The sequence below is a fragment of the Cucurbitaria berberidis genome (genome assembly GCF_010015615.1).
Source record: "Cucurbitaria berberidis CBS 394.84 unplaced genomic scaffold K460scaffold_3, whole genome shotgun sequence".
Classification (NCBI taxonomy): Eukaryota; Fungi; Ascomycota; class Dothideomycetes; order Pleosporales; family Cucurbitariaceae; genus Cucurbitaria; species Cucurbitaria berberidis.
The window spans coordinates 2,317,377-2,329,745 of NW_024468937.1; the positions used below are offsets into that span (position 1 = coordinate 2,317,377).

General features: G+C 52.5%; 4 protein-coding genes across 4 annotated transcripts; 2 read left to right on the forward strand and 2 right to left on the reverse strand.

Moving 5' to 3' along the window:
* Positions 1-519: 519 nt before the first annotated feature.
* Positions 520-3,100, reverse strand: K460DRAFT_355156 (cell division protease ftsH; the record flags this gene model as incomplete). The annotated part of the gene is made up of 3 exons (XM_040931857.1): positions 520-2,636; positions 2,687-3,011; positions 3,071-3,100. The coding sequence occupies 3 exons, from the start codon at positions 3,098-3,100 to the stop codon at positions 520-522; spliced, it is 2,472 nt and encodes an 823-aa protein (XP_040787886.1).
* Positions 3,101-3,891: 791 nt separating this feature from the next.
* On the forward strand, positions 3,892-5,350 carry K460DRAFT_376770 (RraA-like protein; the record flags this gene model as incomplete). The annotated part of the gene is made up of 4 exons (XM_040934916.1): positions 3,892-4,420; positions 4,655-4,939; positions 5,117-5,233; positions 5,286-5,350. The coding sequence occupies 4 exons, from the start codon at positions 3,892-3,894 to the stop codon at positions 5,348-5,350; spliced, it is 996 nt and encodes a 331-aa protein (XP_040787887.1).
* Positions 5,351-5,617: 267 nt separating this feature from the next.
* On the reverse strand, positions 5,618-7,441 carry K460DRAFT_283299 (MFS general substrate transporter; the record flags this gene model as incomplete). Its single annotated transcript, XM_040928645.1, has 4 exons — positions 5,618-6,468; positions 6,533-6,578; positions 6,639-7,019; positions 7,175-7,441. 4 exons carry the CDS (start codon positions 7,439-7,441, stop codon positions 5,618-5,620), a joined length of 1,545 nt encoding a protein of 514 aa, XP_040787888.1.
* A 3,129-nt stretch (positions 7,442-10,570) lies between these two features.
* On the forward strand, positions 10,571-11,839 carry K460DRAFT_286640 (globin-like protein; the record flags this gene model as incomplete). The annotated part of the gene is made up of 1 exon (XM_040928908.1): positions 10,571-11,839. The coding sequence occupies one exon, from the start codon at positions 10,571-10,573 to the stop codon at positions 11,837-11,839; it is 1,269 nt and encodes a 422-aa protein (XP_040787889.1).
* Positions 11,840-12,369: the final 530 nt, after the last annotated feature.

The following is a 12,369-nucleotide window of genomic DNA, read 5'->3' on the forward strand; positions in this document are numbered from 1 at the left end:
GACATCTTACGAATTTGCTTTGGATTGCAATGGTAACTTTGTCCATCAAGCTGAAAGTAGTAGCAAAATTGAACCGTGGAAGAAAACTTGTTCCATGTATTCAAAGTCAAAGCAACTTATATGGTGGGGAGGTGGGCCGTCAATGTGAACCTATTCGGACAAAGACTACAGTCACTTTCCATAGTTTTGGCCTCGGCTAGCGAAGTTGGAAACGGGGTGATGTTTGATCTTCCGATTCATCAGTCTAGTTACACACAGTCTTTCTTCCTCTCCTTCCTGGCGTAGCCTGATTCCGCTCAATGCCATACATTCCATGCCCGAACAGACCAAGCTCTTTTCGCCAAGGCTGTTTAAACTTAATATTGTACAAAAATATACGAGGCCTCCGAGTAACTAAATCGCTCTCCGCAAGTGGCGGAGGCTAAGAGGGAAGAGGGCTTTATCAACGCCGTTCGCCTCGTTATGCATACCAGAATGCATTTTCCAAACTTCTAGTTGATTCCATTTCCAACCTCCGGACTACGCAGGCAGCCCCGGTCCTGGCGGCCCTGACCCTTCATTGCCCCTAGGCGCTGGTACAACTGCGCTGAGGGGGTTGTCAGGTATCTTTATCGGCTGATTTGGCATTGCCTTCAACCGACCAGGTAAGTCTTCACCCTTAATCACCTTCAGAATCTCGTCTTTATCCAGCGTCTCATACTGAACAAGCGCGTCCGCTAGCCGATCCAGCTCCTGACGCTTTGAAAGTAGCAGCTTCCTGGCGCTCAGCTTCGCTTCGTCGATCAACCTGCGTACTTCGTTGTCTATGAGACGTTTGGTTTCGGGTGAGACCATTTCGTAATTGGACTTAAAATCGACGTTGCCGAGCACGTCCGAGAAACCACATGCGGTAACCATGTTGTAGGCGAGTGATGTAGCTTGCTGGATGTCGCCAGAAGCACCGTCGGCAACATTGTCGGCGCCGAAGACGATTTCCTCGGCCATCTTGCCGCCCATTGAGACTTGCAATTGGCGAATGTACTGTTGGCGCGTGTGGTGATGCTCTTCGTGAGGAAGAAAGAATGTGATACCAGCAGCGTGACCTCTAGGGAGAATGGTAGCCTTATGGACGTCGTTGAAGCCCTTCGTGAAAAGACCGACCAGTGCGTGACCACCCTCATGATAAGCCGTGTGAATCTTGTCCTGAAGCGGAACCATGCGACTCTTTCTTTCAGCACCCATCGTGATCTTATCCTTGGCCCATTCTAGATCTTGAATAGAAACGAACTTGGATTGGAGCTTGGAAGCGCGGATGGCTGCTGAATTTGCGAGATTCTCCAACTCGGCACCCGAGAAACCAGGCGTGCCCCGTGCGATATTGGAGAGGTCGAGTTCCGGGGAAAGGCGGATCTTCTTGGTGTGGTACTTGAGAATGGCCAAACGTCCTCCAGCATCCGGAAGCTCAACCTGGACATGTCGATCGAAGCGACCAGGCCGGAGGAGCGCCTGGTCAAGAAGTTCAGGATGATTGGTAGCGGCAATGAAGATGACACCAGTGCTCTGGTCGAAGCCGTCAAGGTCGTTGAGAAGTTGGTTCAGGGTTTGGCGGTGGTAGTTGGCATCGCGCGACTTTCGCTTTCCACCCACGGCGTCCAGCTCGTCAATGAATACAATAGCGGGGGCTTTGGCACGAGCAGCTGTGAACAGCTCGCGGACGCGCTTAGCTCCGACACCCACGTAGACTTCGTCAAATTCAGAACCAGACATGTAGAAGAAGGGGACACCGGCTTCGCCCGCAACAGCACGGGCAAGCAGCGTCTTACCAGTACCAGGAGGACCGATGAGCAGAACACCCTTGGGAAGTCTGCCGCCGAGCTTGTTGTACTTGTCGGGATGCTTGAGGAAATCGACAACATCGAGGAGCTCTTCCTTTGCCTCGTCACAACCATGGACATCGCTAAAGCGGGTGTTTTGATGCTCCGGACGAACTTCAGCGCTGGTGGCGCCGCCCACCTTTTTAAGCACGCCACTGGTCTCAACGAAAAGGGTAATAAGAATCAGGGAGACGTAGGCAGCCAAAGCGAAACCGCAGATCCATCGGACCCATTTGAAGATGACGTTCATCAAGGACTCCTCGACCACGACGTAGACGGGATCACTCTTGACACCAGCACCGGCGCGGGCCTTGCCAATCTGGCTTCCACCAGCATTGGCGCCTACGGCCTGAGCGACAGCTTGCATTTGCTCTTGCGAGAGCCCTTGGCCAGCTTGCACCTGGCCCGACTGTCCCGTCTTCTGCAGGGCCGTGTTGTAGAACCTATCCACGACGGCGTTTGTAGCGAAATGGCCCGTGTTGTACCGGTTGACGATGATTTGAGGCATGTTGGCGCGCATGAGAGCCGAGTAGAAGGATGCCTGAGACGTTGCGCTGGTGGGGTTTTTGTTGGCAGCCTCCTCGAGGCGCGCCAACTGCTCATGAGAAGGTCCACCAAAGAGCGATCGCTGTTGGATCAGGCCCAGTCCGACCATTCCCGGCTTCGATAGCTGACGCAGCTGTGACAGGGGCCCGTTGCGCAACATGGTGGAGTACTGCCGTGCTCTGAGATGGCCAGACGCCATGTTCCGGGCGAGGGGATTGCATAGTCCGAGTCGCGGTGCTGCACAGCGTCAGTTGTCCACTCTTGCGATGTTGCTTCATACGACTCACCTGCACATATAGTTCCAGACACGGTGGGTGTCCATCGCAACGCTTCGGAAGACGGTGTGGATCGAAGCGCCGAGATGGGGATGGACTCGAGGAATTCAGGTAGGACGGAAAGCGAGCGGGACTGTGGTCGCATCAGTATGCTGGAGGAGGCGCGTAAACGAGGGTTGCCTACTTGGCCGTGGGCTGCTGCTAGAGAAGGCTCCGATGGGCGCGCGGTGTGAAGTTGTCGGGCGGCGGCAGCGGGCTTGCGGCCAAAGCCTTGCCATGGTGATCTCAGAACGGCGGACATGGTAGGCCACAGCTCGGAAGAGGCAGAGACGACGTGCTGTATCATAGTGAGCAGGCGGTCCATGACGCCATGTCGGGACTCGTGGCGAGACTCACCTGCACTGCGACAGGAGCTTGTAAGGCCATGTTGGGGGCTCGGTTGCGGCAGAGGCCGCGAAAATAGCGATGAACTACCAGATGGGAGGAATAGAAGAAAGAAAACGCGGGCGTCTGTTAAAGTGTTGCAACGAGAGGCCGCTGGGCGTGAGGTGGTTGATAGAAACCGACGGAACATTCAGATCAAACTCCCGATGACCCCCGACCCCTGCACTGCTTGGCTGGAGACGTGTCACGTTACCTACCTGCACTATTAGGAAAAGAGAATCCCAGGAGCATCCATTTGTACCTAGGTACCTAGCTGCCCATGTTTGACGCAGGCTCCAATATAGTCTAGTTTCAGATCCATGGTCGCCCATCCATTGCGCAATCACGGGTAGCAGGTACTATTCGTACACCACCATGAATGCTTCAGGGCCTCGCGGACCTCGGGCTGGCGGGGCTGTTCTATTACAACACGAGAGCTTGCTTGTGACGGAGCAGCCTTCACCACCTCAACACGGGTGCACACATCATTTAGCACCACCAGCATGGCGTCCCCAAGGTGGACAGAACTATACAAGTATGCGGCATGCGATGTACCTCTCTACCTGCGCTTCCACCGTCAAGCTGCCAGCTGAACTCGAACAGCTAGCGGATGGGCTGCTCAAGCTCCATGTACCAGGTGCTGGCTTTCTAGCAGACTTGAGTACGTCTAAACTCGTGGGTTTTGACCTGGGCAGCCAGCCTCTGACCGAGACATGGCAGGACCTTTGCTTCATACTACAAGCCTGCCCACCGCAGAGCCCAAGAAGGTGCTGGCTCCAGCGTCGACCTTCCTCATGGCCCCAAAGGCGACCAAGTCGTTCCCTAATCCAGCTTTACCATCAGACAAAGTCCCAGACTCCAACCTGCCCGACTCCAGACCCTTTGCAGACTATACCGAGCGCGGCACCATCCTGGTCATCAGCCAACCAGCAGGCCAGTCTTGTGCAGTTGTCGGAGGGATCATGGCAACTCGCATCAAGCATCTCGGTGCAAAGGGCCTCGTCGTCGATGGCCGCGTGCGAGATGTCGTCGCACTGAACGACACTCAGCTGCCCATCTGGTCCAGGGGCACCTCCGTCATCGGTGCGGGAGCCGAGACCAAGCTTCATGCGCGCAATGTGCCTATAAGGGTGGGCGAGACCATCGTGGAGCCGGGAGACATTGTCATGATAGATCCGTTTGAGAACGGGGTCGTGGCTGTGCCGCAAGCAAAGGTGGACGAGCTGCTTGAGCTGCTGCCCAAGCTTGTAGGAGCAGATGAGAGGGTGCTTGCAGATGTTGAGCAGGGCGTTAGTGTGCAGGAAGCCTTCAAGAGGCACCGCAGTTAGTTAGTGGTAGTCATGTACTTGAATCCACCTTTTGTCTATTCACCGTGATTGTTGGAACTGCCTGCTACGTCTACCCACTGAGGTTGCGCGCAATTGCATGACACTAGCACTTTCCTTGGCACCCGCCATTTTCGCGATCCCGGCTTCTCCAGCTCTCCAACCCATCGCTACTACCATCAGCCCTCCGTACAACACCACCCTTCTTCGTCGTACCCCAATTACCCCGGAGCACTCACAATGGGTATCACCGACTTCTTCACCGACGTCTGGGAGACGTTTGCCCAGCCCTCCCCCGACGCCGAAGCGCCCCAGGGTGGCAGTAGCACCAAGACGCCCGCGTCCGGCACCGACGAAGAGTCCAGCGACGAGGCCGAGGTCAACAAGAAAGACCAGAGCAAGGGCGGCTCTCAGGAGCAGGGGCACAAGCCAAGTGGCGGAGATGATGCGGATGAGGAGCCAGAAGAGGAAGAGGAGGAGGAAGAGGAGCCGGATCCAAAGGAGCAGCTCGAGAAGGGTGAGTCTTTCCCATGAGGACCAGTGAGATACAGAAAGAGTTTGGCCATCAATGGATGCTCTGGATATTTCAGATGCAACTTGATGAGCAATGGTGGATCTTGCAGCGGCAACGGCCTCCATCGCGAGCCTGCACAGGCATTTGAGGACTAGAGCAGCGGCTGACCTAATGTCACAGAATGCGCCGAGTCCAAGGAGTGCCACGGCCCAAAGCACCACTATGATGAGTGCGTCGAGCGCGTAACAGGCCAGATCGAGAACGATGGCAAGGCCAGCGAGGACTGCGTCGAAGAATGTACGGTCGCCCCTTCCACCAGCCTGTTGAAGCAGACTCTAACACCGCCTAGTTTTCCATCTTGCTCATTGCGCGACCCAGTGCGCTGCTCCCAAGCTCTTCGCCCAGCTCAAGTAAATCTCTCTATGCCTGGCCCACGCCCTTCGCCTTATGAACCCCCCAACAGACCCCGAGCGCGATAGTGGAACGTAGATTTGGATCCAAGCAAAAAGATCAAGACACTTCGTGGATGACTGTAAATATGAGAGTCATGTTTAGAATATCACTGTACTATTTCCTCCTGCCAACCAAAACTCCATTTGTTCCAGCCCAAACGAGTAGATGCAAGACAATGCCCCAGATCCATCAATCAGGGTCATTTTCGTAAGCAAAGTCTTCTAGTAGTCACTGCTCGTGCCCATTCACGCTCCCATCCACGACACTCTCCCCATCTCTATGCTCGTCCACCTTTAGTCTGCCTTCTCCATGAGATAGCCCCAACTGCTTGATACCCAGCATCAATGGAAGTGGGAGGACTACCAATGCAACAACCGCTTGAAACACCAGTGCACGATACATGTTTCCCGGTGGTCGAAGTCCACCGCCGCTTGCTCGCCCAGTTTCCCTCACGCGCTCGAGATCAACAGGTCGTTGGTCCTTCAGCGCATTCATAACCACAATAAAAACTCCACCAAATACCTGCCCACCTGACCAGCAGATTGTTGAACTGACTTCGGCAGAAGCTGGGAATGTGATTTCAACAAGATATTCCAACGCAACTGGCAGCAAACCAAAGCTACTCGCCCCAAGAAACGCGCTCAAGACGTAGGGTGCCGCAATCGTTCGTGTTTGTGGTGCCCAAATCATCGCCAGATAGGATGCTGCTATCAGAGGGCAGAGAATCTTTATACCCTGCAGGTAGGCATGCGTGCGATCCAACAACGGACTCGTAATGGCCGCCGTAACGAGGCCGACGACAATCAAAACCGCGCCGCAGATGCCCGCCTCGTCCTCGCTAAAACCATACGGATATAGAATCTGGTTCAACAACGTGGAGAACGCATTGAAGAATCCGACGTAAGTGCTAAAAGTCAGGAAGAGGATATAGAAGGGCGGTGAGCGCATCATGTGTTTCAGGCTCTCTACTGTTGGTGTCCTTGAGAGCGAAGAGGATGCCGTTGGAGGTGAGGGTGGAGCGGCGGGGATGAAGAGGGAGGGAATACACGCTGCTGTTGCAATGATGGATATAATGAGGACTGAATGTTAGAATACAAAATCAGCACATGTCTCACTTGTAATTCGTACACCAGCGTTACTTACCCATCTGAGGGATGGACCCTAGGAAGGGATTTATGAGTTGTGCGAGCTGCAGACAGAGTATTAGCTTTAGGTTTGGCCGTTGAATTTGGAGGGAAATCAAACGTACAGCACCCCCAAAGGGATTTGCCAGACTCGCAAGCGCCGTCGCTCCTACCCGTCCGCTTTCCGTAAACCACATATCGCTATACCTCGTCGGGGCGGCCAGAACAAAAGGTTGCGCCAGTCCTATCAGAATTTGACCGAACATGACAAGCCCGTAGATACCGCCATTGGCTTGGGTGCCTGCATATCTGACCCAGTTGCCTAGTAACAGCAGGACAGAGCTGGCGATGATGGCGTCTTTGGGGCCGCGGTGCAGGAGATAGATGACAAACGGGCAGGCGACGACAAAGGAGAAGAGGAAGGCCGTGCTGAGCCAGTTGATTGCTGTTTCTGAAACGTTGAAGTAGGTGGCGGATGTTGAAGAAACGGGGGCGAATGTCAGCCACTAAACAGTGTCAGCTCTGCTATGTTGAGCTCGAGACTATGTGCTCATCTTGAACAATAGTCATTTCTTTCACGCGATAGCTCACAAAGTGCAAGTGCCACACACAGCATCTAGCCTGTCCAAGAGGGAAACTGCAAGAAACAAGAGAAACCTACATCCCAGCTAACAACAATATTTAGTAAGACCAACTGTCCTAGTCCTAGCCAGCGTCTTTTGTACACTTTGAAATGTGCACGGCTGTAACTTTGTCTCTTCCTGCTCCCCGGCCGCTGGTCCCCCTCCTCGGATGCCTCCACTGGTCCATCTCTTGCATCTACTACTCTCGAACTGCATGTCCCTGGGTTCGTGTCATTTTCCTCGACTTGGGGTGCCGCATTCTTCAACATGCCGTCGTTACTCCGCGTATGCGCAACGTCGTCCATCTTAACCCAGGTGCCGCTCGGTTTCGTTCGGAAACCCCACTCTAATACCGATTCTTCAACTAGCAAGCTCTAAATCAATCTCCAAGCCTCAGAATCCGTCACACTATGACTTGCAATATAGAAACGAGAGCAGAAGGACGAGAAGGCGACGTTACTGCCCTTATCGCATCCCGTCGCGTGCCCATGCCTGGGCCTTTGAGGCTTCCGTTCATGTGCCTTTGCGCAACGTCGGTTAATCACCAACCCGATCTAAAAAGGGACGACACGGACCACCTTCTTCTTCAGCGCTAGGGTGGCATTCCTATCACTACTCTGCTGTGCATTTGGTTGGCTGACTAGGCACTGCCCCCGCTGCACGATGGCCGGGGGCGGGGGTGTATTCGCATTCGAGAGGGAGGGGGTATCGCTATTACCGCTTGTCATCTTGCTCTTGAGTTGTTGTTCGTGGCTTCCATCCATCTTCGACCCCAAATTACGGCCCAGAAGTGTGCGAAATTAAGCGTCATTAACTACAACGAAATCAGGTTTCCATTAGCTGACTTTCACGCTGCCTACCTAGGTAGTCACCTTATTTCAGTGGACCAACCCCTATGTTGTAAAGTACACGATGTTAATCCTCCAGCACGATCCACACATGTTACATCATGGTGATGCACTTACTAACCAAACGCCATCATTGCGCCTTGTGGAACGCCTTCATCGGACAATCCTACACCTCTTTGCCAAGAGATTTCTTGCTCTGACATACGTGACCAAAGCACCACTCAAGGCGACGGCACTGCGTTCCATCAGCACATGTGATCAGCTTAGCCTTGTATTGCATGAAGAAGAGCGCCTTTGCAATCTCTTCGGAGTGGCCGAATAAGCATGCGGATTGTCGCGGCAGTCGTTCAAGAGGTGGTGCCAGTTGCAAGCCTGTTCCGCGTCCTTGGGAACCCGATTGGCATATTCAAGGTAATGGGCGTCGTTCGGGTGCTGCAAGTAGAGACCAAGTTGCTCGCCATGCTTGTTGACAGGTACATGGCCTAGTTTCGCAGCCTTTGGGGAGGCTTCCAATAAAGAAGACCTGCGGGAAGGCGACCAGTGATGTGGACAAAGGGAACGACGTCGAAGCGGGCTCCCATACTAAGACTAGTCACGATTGTCACTTTGCAACCAGCTGCCTAGAGCAAAGCGAGATACGTAGGTCGTCGCCACGCTGCAAAGAAGATATGTTGGCAGTTTTGATCATTTAGAGATTTTAGTAAAGAGCTCTAGGCAAGAGTGTTGACGAATGCAATTTTGATTCGCCAGCCCGTGGTTTAGGAAACATACCGGTTATCGTTTGTTCCCCAGTCACCCCATCTCACACGTTGGTGAAGTCAAAGAGGCATCGGCCCACGAGAATTCTACAGCAAACTGATAAAGTAGCCTATTCGAGCTACAGTCCGAGGTAGCAAGATCGGCGTAGACCCGAGCCACAATGCGATATGTATTCGGCAATTCGGGCATGGTCCTAGACAAAGTGCTGTTTGATCATTGTATAGAGTCGCTCTCGAACCACTCGCGGACCAACTGATGTCATGCCCTTCTTTATGATCTCGTCCTTGAACTAGATAGTTAGCAAGCTTACGTTTAGCCAAGTCCTAGGTTGGAAACATACTAGATGACTATGAGCATCGACTAGGACGAGCACGTATAAATCTGTATGTGGGTACTCTTTCATACTCATGTTGAAGTTGCCTTCATTCATCTTATTGCTATCGCCGCAATTCGTGGGCAGCTCAAAGGAGATGCAATACTTAGCTCTAGGTAGAAGCCCGGCCTCATGAGGGTCCGTTCTCCCTTCACTTCACTGTCGGTGATGGAGAAATATTCTGGGGCCTGCAAAGAAACCAATGTCTAAAGCCTACGTCTTTGAATGACCGCACGTCTCGCCTCTGAGGCGTTATGGAATTTGGCATCATATGCGAGTACCTAAAACCTCTCGTGATATACTCGCCCTGCATCGGTTCTTCCGCGCCAATTCAAATAGGCAAGTGCACTGTCTCTCGTGTCGTGGTATGAGTAGAAGTCGATCGTCATTAAGACTTGAGTGGGAGGATTGGAAAGGAGAGAGAATGAGGAAGAGTCAAAGGCGTTATGTATGTGAATAGTCCAAAATGAACTCAATTAGCTGGGAGCATTGCGCATCAATCAATATATCGGGTGCCTGGTCGAACATGTTCTATGGCCATTCCTACATACGTTCGACATGTTACCTCGTGGCGGTACAAGGCCCATAACTGTGGATCGCGCACGAGATCGGACTCCATCCACGTGTGCCCTACACATTGCCGCGGAGACGTAGGAAACCATCTACCTTGCAATTTGAAGAATCACACGATAGCTGAAAATTATGCACTCGATCTTGAGATGACATCTCATCGGATGAAGCCGGGCGTGATGATGGGGTGATGTTTAGTCATCGAGTGAAAATATGGTACCTCGGCAGCGTGCTTGGATACACATGGTCTGCTGTGGTAGTGTAAGGCCGCAACGCGGAGGGGATAAGCTGAGGATGGCACTGAGGTCGCTGATTCGAATGAGAATTGCAAGGATGTGGGTTGAAACAGGTCCACCTTTTTCAGAACCACCATCATCTACGTCTCGTCCACGATAGCCGTTCATACACGCCTTGCATGCGACTGGTACCTGACGCCACACCATGTGTCGCTCCGTGAAGCGAGCCGTTCTTGTCACTCTCCCAAGCGGAAGTGGCGGAGAAACAGTAACCAGGTACGTAATATCGCACTCGTGATTGGTTGCGCTAAACATAGCACGGCTGAGGCTGCACGCGTATGCTCAATCATCAATCTTTTGCCTAGGGTCGCCGACTGGCTTCTGGCCGTTTTGTGGGGATGAAGAGAGACTACCGCGGAGATGCAAGTAGTTACGGGACTTGTAGGAAGTCAAGCTCTGGATGGAGTGAAAGATAGCGAGTATATATGAGGACGGGGAGGATCTGTGGGTGAATAGCCTCTTCAATCGGGACAAGCAGTTTAACAGTACAACTATCACCTGCCTTATACCCATTCAGCAGGAACAACATCATTAATCACAACAACAAATCAACCCCGATTTATTCTACTCACCAACAACACAATCACCATGGGCGGCTTAACACCTTCTCAAGTGGCAATCATCAAATCCACCGTCCCAGTCCTGGCCGCACATGGTTTGGACATCACCACAAAATTCTACGGAGACATGCTCATTGCGCATCCCGAGCTCAAGAACATCTTCAATAACACACACCAAGTCACAGGCCATCAACCGCGGGCTCTTGCGGGCGCCCTCTATGCCTATGCCGCCAACATCGATGACCTGGGCAAGCTCTCGCCGGCTGTTGAGCTCATATGTCACAAGCACGCTAGCCTGTACATTCGACCGGAGCACTACGACATTGTCGGGCACCATTTAATCGAGACGATGAAGGCCGTGTTGGGTGATGCGGCAACACCGGAAATTCTGGATGCGTGGGGTACAGCCTATTGGCAGTTGGCGGACATCATGATCGGAAAGGAAGATCAAATGTATAAAGAAACGGCATATTGGGCGGATTGGAAGGACTTTACAATCGCAAAGAAAGAGAAGGAGAGCGAAGCGATTACGTCATTTTATCTCGAACCAGTGGATGCAGAGTTAAAGTCGAAGCTGCCAATTTTCAAGCCAGGGCAGTACATTTCGGTGAATGTCTTTGTGGAGGAGTTGGGTGATGGTGGTGTGTGGCAGGCACGACAATACAGTTTGAGCGATGCGCCTGGCAAAAACTATCTGCGGATCAGTGTGAAGAAAGAGCCGGGTGTTGAGCTCGGTGAACCAAATAGTCTGTCGCATCCGGGATACATTTCGAACATACTACACGAGACAAAGAAGGAAGGCGATGTTGTAAGAGTGTCGCATCCGTTTGGCGACTTTTTCTTCGAGGGCAAAGAAGACGACAAGGACGCTCCGGTAGTCTTGATATCAGCAGGCGTCGGTCTGACTGCTTTGACGAGCATTTTCAACACGCTTGTCGAGAAGAAGTCGACCCGACCAATCTCTTGGATTCAAGGCGCCCGCAACTCCAACGTACGTGCCTTCAAGAAGAATGTCGATCAGATCGCCGCAAGCAACGACAACGTACATACTGTGTATTTCTCGTCAAGCCCGAAAGAGGGGGAAACCGAGGGCCGGCATTACCACACCAAGGGTCGCGTCGACCTGGACAAGGTCAGCAAAGAACTACTGTTCACAGACAACGAGAAGACGCAGTACTTTGTGTGCGGGCCGACACAATTCATGGTGGATGTTGAGGCAAAGTTAAAGAGCTATGGTGTTCCTAGTGATAGGGTAAAGATGGAGCTTTTCGGGACTGGAGGCGTTCCGAGAGTCTAGAATTGTGGATGTTTGTTGGATGCACATTGAGCTCCATTTCCACTCATTGCGTCGGCATTAGGAGAGCGGGTTGTCTGTTCAGAAAGCTTTGACGAGCGATTTCTCCATTTGCAAAAATATTGTATTTTTGATATTGAGTACTCTTCTTCTAGCCTTGTAGGATCGGTGAAAAGGGGCATGTCCTTGGAACGACGATTGAATGCAGACAGTGATCACATCAATTGCACCATGTATTGCAAAGGCGGATTGCACGCGCTCGCTCGCCCTGACGCTAGTGATTCGTTCATCTTCCAAAGGTTGGGCAGACCGGCACGTTCTTGATGGATGCTAGCTTGCTGAATGGCGACTACAAAAGCTGTCAACACTATGATGACGCAGAAATCCTTCCTTGGACCGCTTTTCTCTCCTAGGTTGTGTTTCGGCGAGGAAGTGGTAGTAGAAAGGGGTAATCTTCTAGAAAAGACCAGGGAGGCGCGCAAAGCGCTCGGTGAAACATGCTGTCCAAGCTCCTTCTGGAAATTGCGTGGAAG